General features: G+C 38.9%; 1 protein-coding gene across 2 annotated transcripts in view; it reads right to left on the bottom strand.

The window, feature by feature from the left end:
* The window catches only part of PNG1 (peptide-N-glycanase 1), a 61456-nt gene extending 47435 nt beyond the window's left edge, over window positions 1-14021 (bottom strand). The window contains exons 1-6 of one of the 2 annotated variants that reach the window (XM_019198189.2): window positions 13933-14021; window positions 13710-13763; window positions 13437-13607; window positions 13235-13333; window positions 13037-13123; window positions 1886-1968 (exon numbers count right to left, since the gene is read on the bottom strand). In XM_019198189.2, coding sequence (XP_019053734.1) covers window positions 1886-1968; window positions 13037-13123; window positions 13235-13333; window positions 13437-13607; window positions 13710-13763; window positions 13933-13935 — 497 coding nt within the window. In that variant the 5' untranslated portion in view covers window positions 13936-14021. Of the gene's footprint in view, window positions 1-1885; window positions 1969-13036; window positions 13124-13234; window positions 13334-13436; window positions 13608-13709; window positions 13764-13857 lie in introns of both variants that reach the window. The other variant, XM_010262472.3, reaches the window with a different exon arrangement.
* Between the last annotated feature and the right edge of the window lie 70 nt (window positions 14022-14091).

Raw genomic sequence — 14091 nt, 5'->3', positions numbered from 1 at the left:
GCTAGTGGTTTATCTTTCTTCACATGCTTCACTTTCCTCTTTGCCTTGAGAAAAACTTCCACTGACTTGGCTCATGGTACATAGTTCTCACCATTAAGTTTAATTGAAGTCATCTGCACACCCAAATGGTCAGAGGAATCACCACACTAGGTTTCTGATCACTACAACCATCTCCAGTTGCTGCCATGATGCTCTTCCAATGCTACCTCTAATCTGAATTCCCAGTCGCCAACTAAGTACTGCTGTCAAGAGTTTGATGTTCCAGACACTACAGCAGTCCCCAAACATAGATGATAGGCTCACAACCAGTCACAATCAATCAGTCCCCAAACACAGATGATAGGTACACAAACTTTTGTCCTTGTTCACACAACTACTGATTTCACAAAACCATGAATCACTGACATTAACTCAGCAACTCACTGACCACATACAAGCCCTCTTGAAGCTGCTCAATAGAGATTGAGCATCACAAGCACCACCACACAACCATAGCTGTCACACATGGTATAGATCTGTCTGACCTTTTCAGAGGGCACTACAAGTCCGAAGAAAACATCAACTACTGCCATTCAATTCAGGTCACTTGTGACCAACAAAGGCTTCAAAACAACTACAGACCCACATAAAAGGGTCAAACATACCCTTACACCATTCGGCCACTGTAAACATAGCCTGTTCTTGGACCTTTTTCCAAGAACCAAGGCTACAAACAACCTAGTTCTCTAGGTTCTGATCAGTCCAAGCAGATTTTGAAGGCTTTCAACCCAGAAATACCAACAGCACAAAAAAAAAAAAGGTAACCAACCTCCGATGGAGAGCTCCAGTCGACCATCCACTTCTGAAGTTGTTTTTTTTTCTTGAAAAACAGTCAAGTTCTGCGCAGAGGAAGAAGGACTGAAGTGTTCTCAGGCCTAGGTCGAATCTGTGTTCTCCATTTTCAACCCAGAAAGAAGAAAGAAAAAAAAATGAGGTCACGAATAGAGAGGAGCAGGGGAGGAGATTTAGAAAGAAACGTCCTGCTCTGATACCATGTTTGTCCTATAGCTACAGTAGTTCGAACCAGAAGAAGAAGAAGAAGAAGAAAAAGAAGAAGAAGAGAACAGTCGAATCTGATAGCCTAAACCCTATCAGTCAACCCTATTAGCCTCTAATTAGTAGTACAAAGACTAAACTGCCCCCACTTAAGTATGGGCCAGGAAGTCTCTATTAAAACTGCCACATAAGCACATAACCTAATAGAAAGAAAATGACTAATCTACCCTTATTCGGCTAGCTCTAACATTACCCAATGAGCAACCTTAACTTTTATGCTATCCACAATGCCTTCCTTGGATCTACAGCTTTCATTGATTATCCTTTCATTTCTTTCCGCCCACATTGCCCAATGCACATATGAGGGGAGAGATTATTGGGCCTTCTTTTTTGGAGCATATCACAAGCATTAATCTTTCCAAGGAAGACTTCCTAGCAAAAGGCTTCAATTTTGGATGGGGGGTCTGTAAACACATATATTTTGGTTGGAACATGGTAGGGGTCTGCAAACACATATAAAGATATTTTGGTTCTAATTTATGGTCAATGCTGAAATTTGGTTTTAAAGATACATAAAATGCACTTTTTTAAATGTTATATATAGTATAGGTGTGAGAGTAGCTGAACTTCTGTCAAGGTGTTTATCAGAAATTCTTATTTTCATTGATAAAGTTCTCTTTTAAGATTTAATTTATTATTAAAAAAGGAAAACACATAAGAATGCTAGTAGAATAAAAGTATAACATTATCCATGAAGAATAAAAATGCATTTTCATTGGAAGACAAATACATAATATTTAGTCCAGCTAACAAATTCGTAATAGGAAAATACTCAAATAATGAACAGCACCTGAAAGATTGTTTAAACCAAAACAGCAATTGCAGCAGGAAGGCATGATCTTGTTCAATTTTGGAAGGTTTAAAGTTCCCCTCCTAAAAAACATCAAAGTAGATTTTAGAAAATTCACTTAAAAAGACAAGTCAGAAAAAGAAATTCCAAAAGAGAAACCATTTTTTACATAATTTCTGGTTCAAGCTCATTGGCATAATTTGACAAAAAGATGGTATACATCCTTTAATAATTGAATCAACATAATCGGAATAATTACATGTAAGGTACAGTCCACACAAACAAGAACTCTGTGAAGGTCCACAAAAAGAGTAGAAGAATGAGATGTGTATTGGAAATAATGCAACCAAGGAAGATAAAGGAGTCGAACCTTGCAGAACTACCCTAACAACCTAAGTAATCTCCATGAGGTTTTCCAGAGCTGAATATTGGTAAAATTGTTACTACATACAAATCCAGTAACTCGTATAACAAAATGAATCCTTCAGCTAAGTTATGATCCATAAGAAGGCCCATACTTGTAGTAGAATAAGATTTTTTTTGGTCTATTTCCAGATTGCTATGGAAATGGAATTGGGAGGTGGAATTGATAAACCAGTTCCATCAGTTCCCACTGGCCCAGATACTGCCATTTGGGTCCATTTCTGAAGTAGAGCAGAATTAGATAATGTAGAACCTTTCAATTTTGAATTTTTGAGGAAATGGAAAAATGTGGAATAAAAAATATCACTGGGGATTAGTCATTTTGAGTTCTAATTGAGTGAATGTGGAAGAGGTGATTGACTTCAGCAATAAAAAGGCTTAAAAATAGTGGCTGTTAATGGAAATTTAAGATGGAAGAAACTATTGTAGAGAGGAGGAAGAAAGAAGAAGAAAAAAGAACACATGAATGGAGAGAAACTACTCGAATCATAGGGCTGTAGAGATTCATCACTATCTTTTATATTAACTAAATCACCATCATCATCAATCATCCAAGCCTTATCCCAACTATATGGGGTCAACTACATGAATCCTGTTTTTCTATTCTGTGTTGTTTAATGCCATATCCATTGTTAAATTGTGAGCGCTTAAATTGTTTCTTACTGCTTCAACCCATTTCCTTCTTGGTCTACCCCTAGCCTTTCTACCCCCTTCAACTCAAGAGAGAAGGACTTGTTTGCAAATTGGACTAAGAAAAGGCTTATGATCTGGTGGACTGGAACTTTTTAATAGAGGTGATGCAAAAACGTGGTTTTGGGGAGAGATGGTGCAATTGGGTGTTTGGCTGTATTCGGTCTTCCCACTATTCTATTCTTGTTAATGAAGTGGTGAAAGACTTCTTCCTAGCTTGTAGAGGGTTAAGGCAATGTGATCCTCTCTCACCTTTTCTTTTTACCTTACTAGCAGATGTTTTTAGTAGACTCCTCTCTAAGGCTGATAGGGAAGATGAGATTAGGGGTTGGAGAGTTGGGGGAAATAATGTTCTAATTACGGACCTTCAGTTTGCAGATGATATCATAATTTTTTTGTGAAGGGGGAGATACTAAGAAGATGAGGAATTTAAAAGAACTTATCAAGAAATTTGAAAGGATCTCAAATTTGAAAATAAATTTAGACAAGAGTTGCCTAGCAGGGATTAATTTGGAGGGGAATGCCTTAAGTGTGCTAGCAGAGTGCTTAGAGTGTCCTATCACCCCTTGGCCTTTAACCTACTTGGGTCTTCCTTTAGGAGCCAACTCTAAGGAGAGCAGATTCTAGAACCCAATTTTAGAGAGATGTGAAAGGAGACTGGCTGCTTGGAGGAGAAACTATATTTCCTTAGGAGGTAGGATTACTCTAATAAGACTGGTCTTGGATAACCTACCAATTTACTTCCTCTCTGTCTTTAGAATTCCGCCAAGGGAAGAAAATAAATTAGAGAAAATCATGAGGAACTTCCTTTGGAAACCAGGTGAGGCTAGAAGAAACCACCTAATCAAATGGGAGATTGTATGTAGAAGTATGAAAGCCAGTGATTTAGGTATTGGGAATGTGAGAAAGAAGAATATGGCTCTTTTGGGGAAGTGGTTATGGAGATGGCCTTTAGAGAGGGAGAATTTGTGGCACAAGGTGGTGGATAGTATTCATAGGAAGTTGGAGAATGGCTTGGATGCTGATGTACAAATTGGACTACTTTGGAAGCACCTTGGAAGGCAATCCATAGCTTTCGCCATCAATTCCTCAGGTTTGTCAGGTATGATGCTTGTTCAAGGACTCAAATCCGGTTTTGGGAAGACTTGTGGGTTGGTGACCGGCCTTTAAGGGACTTATTTTCTTCTTTGTATTCCTCTTCCTTATATAAAAATGAGATGATCTCAAAGTTTTTAACACCTCCTATTTTGCCTTTGGATCATTATTGGGATTTTGGGTTTCGAAGGGGATTGAGGGATGAAGATATCATTTTCTTGTCAGAGATTTTACTTCTTGATAAAGTCTGCCTAGAGCCTTCTAAACCAGATAAGAGTTTGGTGTCCAAGTTCTAAAGGTTTATTTTCTTGTGCCTCTTTTCCAGTCCCCTACCCTTTCATTCTTTCCTTATTAAGGAAGTTTGGTGTCAGTCGGTTCCCCCCAAAATTATGGCTTTTTGTTGGAAAGTGGCTTATGGGGTGAAAAACTGAATCAATCAACCCCACCCCAAGAGCTAGGAAATATATATATATATAAAATATAAGATATTTACAGAGAAGTCTTTACATGACTAAAGAAGAAAATAACAAGAAGGAAAATACAATACAATAGGGACTACAGAATATGATACATAATTGGGACTCTTCACAATTTGGACCCTATGGGAAGAACGAAATGCAAGAATCTTTCTAGAGAAGGAAAGAAGCAAACAACAGATTTTGGACTGTGTAATGACCAAGGTTACACACTGTCTACTAACTCTGGATTTATTTATATAGTTCTCCTTTGATGATATTTGGAGGAATTGGGTTTCAGTGGCATCTAGTTCAGTGTAGAAGATTAAAACAAGGTTGGTGTGGACACCTCCTCTTGAAGGTTTTCTGGAATTAAACTTTAATGGCAGCAATCAAGGCAACCCAGGTCCTTCGGGAATTGGAGGAGTTATAAGAAATAAAGAAGGGAATACTAGCACTTTACTCAAGACTGGAGGGATTGAAGACTCTTTAAAGCTTGAACTGTTTGCAGTCTTAGAAGGTGTTCAGATTGCAAAAGACTTGAACTTGGAGAACTTGGTAATTGAAGGGGACTCCAAGGTGGTGGTAGGTTGGATAAGAGATCCAAACTCAGTGATTTGGTGTTATAGAAATGAAATGAAAAAGTTTTAGTGGTTAACACAGCAGATGAGTCTAAGTATACAGTGGGTGGGAAGGGAGGCTAATGCACTGGTTGATTCATTAGCTAAGCAAGGGGTAATTAGGGATCAGTTGTATTGGGCACAATTGTAAATTGTAATTCTGTACTAGCTCTGATCTAACAGTGAGGCTGCATCTAATGCCTCCCTTTGGGATGCTTGTAACAATGCCTATCATTATGAATTTCCATGAAATTTAATGATCTTTTACTTATCAATAAAAAAAAAATGATTGCTTCTTCTAATGGATGCTGTCAGTGATCTTCTATGCACGACACTTTCGTATTAACTAAATAATAAAAAATAAAATTACATTACCCTTAGTTGGGAGACTGCAAAAAAACAATAATGAAGGATGCCTATGGGCCTACTTGAATAAGATTAAATCAGAAAATAGTTGTTTTCTGGTTCAACTCAGTGGAAAAGTGAAGAAAGAAAGGTCATGAATAGAAGAAGAGAGAGAAGAGAAGAAGAAAGAGAGAAGAAAGGGTTCGGCTGAATTAATTTTCTAGCCACCCACTAAATCTTATTTATATTGTGATCTTTACAATGACTGTAGTTACTTTAATACCCTTACTTAAAAATAAAAGAAAACAAACAAGGCCCAACCGGCCCAACTACCATAACTGAAAAGTAAATAAATAAACAGAAAATATAAAGTGTCGGGCTGGAACCCCACACACACTAATAGTCTATCAGCTATCTCTACACTCCCCCCTCAAGTTGGGAGTAGATATTTGTCATACCCAACTTGCATAAATCTGTCTCCAACCTGATTTTTGTGACTGCTTTAGTAAAGAGATCTGCAAGCTGCATGTCGGAGGTATCATAGGGAAGACACACTTGAGATGCAACTCTCTCTCGGATAAAAATGTCTGTCCACCTCGATATGTTTAGTCCTGTAATGCTGTATTGGGTTGTGGGCAATGTTAATTGCTGCTTGATTATCACAATACAGCATCAGAGGTTTCTCATAGTCAATTCCTAGTTCATCAAGCAAGGATTTCAGCCATAGCACTTCTGCAACACCATTGGCCATAGACCTGAATTCAGCTTCTGCACTAGAGCGAGCAACAGCATTTTGTTTCTTGCTTCTCCAAGAAACAAGGTTCCCCCCTACAAATGCACAATACCCAGAGGTAGATCTTCTGTCATCAATGGATCCAGCTCAATCAGCATCTGCATATACCTCTATCTTCATGTGATCACTATTCTTGAAAAGTATGCCTCTCCTTGGGCATCACTTCAAGTAAGCAAGTATCCTTTCCACCGCAAGAAGGTGAGTGGTCCTAGGAGAATGCATGTACTGACTGACAACACTAACAGCATATGAAATGTCTGGTCGTGTTAGGTACAGGTAAAGAAGTTTCCCAACCAACCTTTGATACATAGTCATGTCCTCAAGAGGTTCTCCACCTTCTGCACTTATTTTATGGTTCAACTCAATGGGTGTGTCAGTAAGCTTTACTCCTAACTTTCCAGTTTCTTCCAATAAATCAAGGACATACTTTCTTTGAGAGATAAAAATGTCATGCTTAGATCGAGCTACCTCAATTCCCAAGAAATAGCGCAGTTCTCCCAAGTCCTTCACTTCAAATTCTTTGTGAAGATTCTACTTAAGAGAGTCTATCTCACTAATATCACTTCTCGTCACCACAATGTCATCCACATAGACAGCAAGTAAGGTCAAGGAGGAGTCTGTCTTCTTAAAAAAGAGAGTGTGATCTGACTGAGCCTGCATGTAATCGAACTTTTCCAAGGCCAGTCTAAACCTATCAAACCAAGCTCTTGGAGATTGTTCCAGCCCATACAAAGCCTTCTTTAGTCAACAAACTTTCTTTTCTGCTTCTATATTGTAAAAACCGAGGGGTAACTCCATGTACACCTCTTCCCGCAAACCTCCATTTAGAAAAGCATTCTTGATGTCCATCTGAAGCAATGGCAAAGAGAAGTTTAAAGCCATAGATAGTAGGACTCTGATAGTGTTCATCTTGGCAACAGGTGCAAAGGTTTCCATATAGTCTATGCCATAAGTTTGTGTGAATCCCTTTGCAACCAATCTGGCCTTATATCTCTCTACAGAACCATCAGCATTATATTTCACTGTAAACATCCATCTGCATCCAACAGGTTTCTTCCTCTCAAGATGGTCAACTAGTTCCCATGTATTGTTCTTAACAAGTGCATCCATCTCTACTTTCATTGCTTCCTTCCACTCAGGTATCAAAAGAACTTCTTGCACTATTCCGGGTATAGGAATGGTAGCAATAGATGCCAGGAAGGATTTGTAGGATTCTGAGAGACGATCATAAGAGAGAAATTGGAAGATACAATGAGCAATAGATGAAGTACAACAGCACTTCCCTTTACGAATTGCAATTGGGAGATCAAGGTCATCTGAAGGAGGAGGCTGAGGCTCAATAGTGTTAGGCAAAGTATCTGCAACAGTGGGCTCAATAGTGGGAGTAGTGCCTGGATCTGAAGTTGTAGAAGGTGTTGGGATCGGCTTGGACTGTTGAGGACAAGAATCAACCTGCCTCCACCACTGTCTGTGATACACTCTCAACTCCCTGCACTTCTGACAACCCTCTTCACGGCACTCCCCCTCAATAACTGGGATAGGTAATGGAACTTCTAGGGCTGAAATCCCTTCCTCACAACTCTCCCCCTAAGGAGAAACCCTATGATAGTAGGGCATATCCTCAAAAAAGGTGACATCCATGGACACAAAACGCCTCCTCGAAACAGGCTCATAACAACAATACCCCTTTTGATTTTGTGCATACCCAAGGAAAATACATTTAGCAGCTTTAGGACCAAATTTGGAGCAATGAGGTCCAAGGATTTGAACAAAAAAAGTACACCTAAAAGTTTTAAGGGGAATAGTGAATAAGTCATTTTCTGGAGGTTGAATGGTGTTTTCATGTCTAGAACCCGTGAAGGAATTCGATTAATAAGGTAAACAACAGTACGGATTGCATCCCCCCAGAAGCATACAGGAACATTAGAGTTGAGCATGATGCTTCTGGCTACTTCCAAAATATGTTTGTTTTTTCTCTCAGCAACCCCATTCTGCTAAGGTGTACGGGGACAAGTGCTATGATGAATAACTCCATGATGTAGGAGATATGATGCCAAGGGTTTTGCAAAGTATTCCTTGGTATTACCAAATCTGAGAGTTTTGATCTTGATTTCAAATTGGGTCAGTACCATCTGATGGAAAGCTTGGGTTAGAGAAGGGACCTCATCTCGAGAGTGCATAAGGTAAACCCACGAGAAATGGGTATAATCATCAACAAATAACAAGAAGTATTTGTAACCCCCCATAGCAGGAATATGATATGGCCCCCAAACATCTGTATGCACAATTTCAAAAGGAATATTGCTTCTTTTATTGTTCAAAGAATAAGTTGATCTATAATGTTTTGCAAGTTCACAGCTTTCACACCTCAAACTAGACACTTGGACTGACTCAAACAAATTTGGAAATAGACTCTTCAAAAACCCAAAAGACAAATGACTTAATATGTTATGCCAAAGCATAATCTGACCCAAAGACTGAGAAACAAACAATCTCCCAACTTCACTCTCCTTCCCCTATGGATGCTCAAGCAGGTAGACTCCATTCGTCTCACGGCCAATCCCAATCACCTTCCTCGTTTCCAGATCCTAAAAAACACAACGGTCAGGAAAAAAGGTCACTGAATAGTTTTGATTCTTAGTAATACTACTAACTGAAAGCAAGCTAGCACTAAGCTTAGGGACATGCAAAACCTAGGGCAAGGAGATGGCATCAGACAGTCTGATGTCTCCCTTGCCAGAAATAGGTACAAGAAAGCCATCAACAATAGATACTTTGTCTCTGCCAAAGGATAAACAATAGGTGGTAAAAAATGTGGACAAACTAGTCATAGGGTCAGAAGCACCTGAATCTATTACCCAAAAGGGTCTAGTGTTACCTGGGGCTAAAGTATGATATGTTGTAGCTCTTGTACCCGAGGAAGCAAAGGCTGAAGTAGGATTGGTAGGAGTAGTAGTTGAAGGCTGAGATGATGACCCAAAAATACCAGTTTCATTCTCTAATTGTGTCAAAGCAGCCCGGACAGCAGCTAAGGCATCTAGAGATGTGGTTCTTGTATTGAAAGACGATGCATTGTCAGTGGTGGCTGCCACATTAGCATTTCCCCTCTTATTTTTTAGTCTAGTTGGAACAAGATGAGGGTGCAACTTCCAACAAGTGTCCCTAGTATGTTTCGGCTTCTTACAATGATCACAAAATATCTCCTTTTTATCTTCCTTCTTTATTTCCAGCTTCATTTCCTTTTCCTTATCTCTCCCAAATTTTTGTTTTGTTGCTACTAGGGTTGATTCCATGGGCTGAAACTGTAACATCACCTTTCTCCTACTCTCTTCACTGTACACTAGTGAATAGGCCTGAGACAATGTCACACTCTCCCTGGTAAGTAGTTGTTGTCTTACAATGTCAAATTATTAATTCAGACCTGCTAGGAACTCAAAAACTCTGTTTGTTTCAATCAGCTTGCTATAAGTAGTTGCATCTCTTTGACTCTCCCATTCAATGGTTTCCAAATGGTCAATTTCATGCCAGAGAGATTTCAAAGTGGCAAAGTAAACGGAGACTGGCTTCTCCCCCTACTTGAGATTACTCACTTCACACTTCAGTTCATAAGCCCTAGCAACATTAAGGGGTTGGGAGTAGGTCTCTCATATTATCCCAAATTTCCTTAACTGTTTTTGCCCATAAATAATTTCAGCTAATGTGGGACTACATTGAATTGCACAGCCATGTCATCACCAAATAGTTCTCTTGAACCCATTTGGCATGTGATGTGTCTTCCTTGGCTGGTTTCTCTATATCCCCAGTCACATAGCCTAATTTGCCTCTACCTCCAATAGCCATCACGGCTGATTGGGCCCACTCCAAGTAATTTGTTCCATAAACCTAACAGTTGTAATCTGAAAAGAACTTTTAGTCAAGCTTCCAGCCCCCAACAGACCTTCCCCTTGAGTCTTTAATTCACTTCCAACCTTCTCCATTTTAAAGAAAATGTTAACAGTCACTACTTCAAACAAAATGGGCTTGAACTCCTTTTATGCAAAAGAAACTTCCTTTTATGCAAAAAGGACTCTTCTGATTCAGAAATCACTCACAGTGAGGACTTCTCATTTAGAAATCAGTCACAGCCGAGAATCACCACCAAGAAACACTTCTCAGTCAAGAATAATCACCCAGAAACCAATTTCAGATTACTAATCACTTCCAAGAAACACTCCTCAGTCGAGAATAATCACCCAGAAACCAAATTCAGATTACTATAGTTGTCCAAGAATCAACCACAGTCACAGAACAATTCTGGGAGCAAGAACTGACCATGGGGTTTCAAAAAACCTAGAGAAAATAACAAGGATAACAGAGATCTGTCAAAAAACCCTAAAGAAACAAGCAAGGGAGACAGAAATCTGTTAACCACAGCTTCCAAAGAGGTTTAAACTGTTCTTTTTAAAGGTCGGTCTTAATAAAGATAAGTTCTTTTGCAAAAAAAAGGTTGATCGCCACCTTCGATCTCCAGTTTAAACCCTAATCTTTGACTTACCTAACTTCTCTGATCCTTCCTGGTCACCAGGCACTCTCCAAAGGTCATGCAATCCCTTGGGCACAACTCAAGACTCCAGTGATCCTCCAAGAATCAGGCGATGATGCAAAGCTTCAGATTCAGTAAGTTCTCATGTTGCCAACTGGATTAGGCTCACATGAGAGCCCTAAACTGTCCAAGTTTTGGCTCTGATACCAACTTGAATACAATAAAATCAGAAAATAGTTGTTTTCTGGTTCAATTTAGTAGAAAAGTGAAAAAAGAAAGGTCACGAATAGAAGAAGAGAGAGAAGAGAAGAAGAGAAGAAGAAAGAGAGAAGAAAGGGTTCAGCTGAATTAATTTTCTAGCTGCCCACTAAATCTTATTTAAATTGTGATGTTTACAATGACTGTAGTTACTTTAATACCCTTACTTAAAAATAAAAGAAAACAAACAAGGCCCAACTGGCCCAACTACCATAACTGAAAAGTAAATAAATAAACAGCAAATATAAAGTGTGGAGCTGGAACCCCACACATACTAATAGTCTATCAGCTATCTCTACAGACCTCAATAACAAGACACCCTAACAGTCCACTAACGAAAACATAATTAACTAGTAAAATAATAAAATAACAGGCCCAGTAAACACGATAGAATATAAGCCAACATATTAAGAGGAATTAAATTCCATTTCTACCTCCACAATCCAAATTCATTCCTAAGGAAATGTCACAAGAAACAAAGATGAAGGAATATCATAGCATAGAACCATATTCTAATGACCAAACTAACGAGGCACAGGCATCTTGTGGCCAGAAAATAAAGAGATAAACTAAAAGCCTAAAAAATAAGAAAGGATGTGCAAAAAGAGGAATTCCTACCATGTTTTACCATATCTTGTAAAAATTTTAAGAAAGTGGGCTACTATTGTCCACGATTCCATTATGCACTTGATCATGAGAATGTGGAAAAGGTTTTAATGCCAGCTGCCAACCTGATGCAACTCCCTCCTTTATTTGGGCTTGGGACCAGTGGTGTAAGACAAGCTCACATTGGTAGAGTTAAATTATGTACTTGACCAATACATCAAAAGCCTTTAAGACTGTTGGAAGGTGTCAGGATGAGCTGTTTAACCTTTAGGATCATAACATACCATCATGCTTCCAGAACCAAAATCTTGGTGGTTCTCACTTTGGAGGCAGGTAGCTCTTTCCCTCTTGCAGCTCTCACTCTGTTCCAGGTGGCCCTTCTCCCAAGTAACCATTTCTATGATTCAAACCTAGGACATGGGGTAGGCTCTAATACCAATTGTTACATACTTGACCAATATGCTAAAGGCCTCAAGATTATTGGGGGACAATTTAAGCCATTCCAGTGGTTTAGGATTAAATCTCATAAAAATTAATAGAATAATTTTTTTCCAGTTTTTTATGGGGAACAATGATGTCCCAGGGCATACTGTTACACTTCCTGAGTCCTTACCAATAACATGAAATTGAACTGATAAATTTTACAAACCTAGCCTAAACAAATATTCTTGGCACAGTCACCTAGTGAATTCTAGAAATCCTCATCTTCCCAAATTGCTCTCTGCGGCACGAAAAGAATTTAGCTGGAGTTGCAGGGACAATCCAAAATGGGTTCTGTGTCCATGTAAAGCTTTCAATCATAATTGTATACTCCTAGTTCTGACTAACCATATATTGGACTTATTGGATAGCACCATTCATAGGAAACCAAATTTTACATGAAACAATACAACAGTCCAACTTCAGTACTCCTTTTAATGGTAAAATTCACCCCCCCCCCTCCCCCCAAAAAAAGGAAAGAAAGAAAGAAAGGTTTCCCCTAACATCTGTAGAGGTTATAATACCTCCAAACTGTTTATCACATAGGATCTATATTTGGCTAACATTTCTCTTATGTCATGTCGCTTCTTCTTCATCGAAGTGCTCAGTCTATTTATCACATTACATCATGATTAAAATTTAAGATCTATATTTGGCTAACACTTCTCTTATTTCATGTTGCTTCTTCTTCATTGAATTAATCAGTTTATTTATCACATTACATCATGTCTACTTCAAGACATTTATTATATCAAAATAGAATTTTATTTCAAATATGTGTGTTTGATATGGTTCTCTACCGCATAACCAAAGCAACTAGGAGAATTCAGAAATTATCACAGCGAAGCAATCAGTGCGCACTACCTTCGCTAAGGAAAGCAATGCTTTCTCCTCGAGTTCATCAATTGGAACACTCTTACGAGCCGCCTCCTGACGAATTGGATCTTCATACTACATCAATCATACCCACATGGCCACATAAAGGCCGTTAAATTCTCAGAAGAAAAATATAACATAAAAAAATAAGAATCAAATTCATAGGCACCATGAAATTAAGATTACCATAAGAACTTGCGTCAAGTGAGGCCGAATCCTCTCCTCGAACTCTTTCCCACTATTGCCGGCACGAAATTGCTGGTAAAAGAGGGCTTCCTCCTCCGCCTAACAACAAGAAAAATCCAAAATCATCAAATTGACCTATAACCAAACACCCTTTCCTCAATGATTCTATCTTATTCTAAGAGCTCCATCACAATGTACTTGCCTGCAACATCCGAGCCAATTCCTCATCTGATTTCGTTAATGAATTGCCCTCCGTCACAGCCGGTGCCGATGAACTTTCTTCCCGTTCAGTGATCGATACTACTCGAAGCTTATCAGTAACTGAATTGAGATCGGAATCTCCAATTATGAGCAAATTCTCGCCTCCATAGATCTTTTCGGGATTCAGAAACAATTGTCATGATCATCAATGAAGAACAAAACCACGGTGAGAGATGAGAGAAGGGAAGTTTCAAATAAAAATAAAATTTTAAACCTTTTGTTCGTCGGGTGGTATTGAGGTAAGAGAGAAAATCTGGAATTTGAAAACCTACAAAAAAAAAAAAAAAAAAAACAGAACAAAGTGAGTTTCAGAGAGAGGGAGAAAGAGGCTACAGAGAATGAGAGAATTGTAAGACAGAGACTTCGAAGCCATCGTCAGTATCGTAGTCGACGTCGAAGTCAGAGCCATCATGTTGAACAAGGAACTTGCGAGCTACCATTTTTCTTGCGTGTTGTTTGGTTTGGTCGGAGTCGGATTCTTGGGCGTTTCATTCCTTTCATTTGCCGCTTCTTATGTACGTTGACGTCTAGTCTCCGACGACTTTTGTAAAAGAAAGATCAAATTACATTTTGCCACCCATCTTTCAAAATATTAC

The sequence above is a fragment of the Nelumbo nucifera genome, chromosome 7, assembly GCF_055504915.1.
Source record: "Nelumbo nucifera cultivar China Antique chromosome 7, China Antique-T2T, whole genome shotgun sequence".
Taxonomy (NCBI): domain Eukaryota; kingdom Viridiplantae; phylum Streptophyta; class Magnoliopsida; order Proteales; family Nelumbonaceae; genus Nelumbo; species Nelumbo nucifera.
The sequence above is the reverse complement of the archived record's forward strand: the minus strand, read 5'-3'. Positions and strand labels throughout refer to the sequence as shown.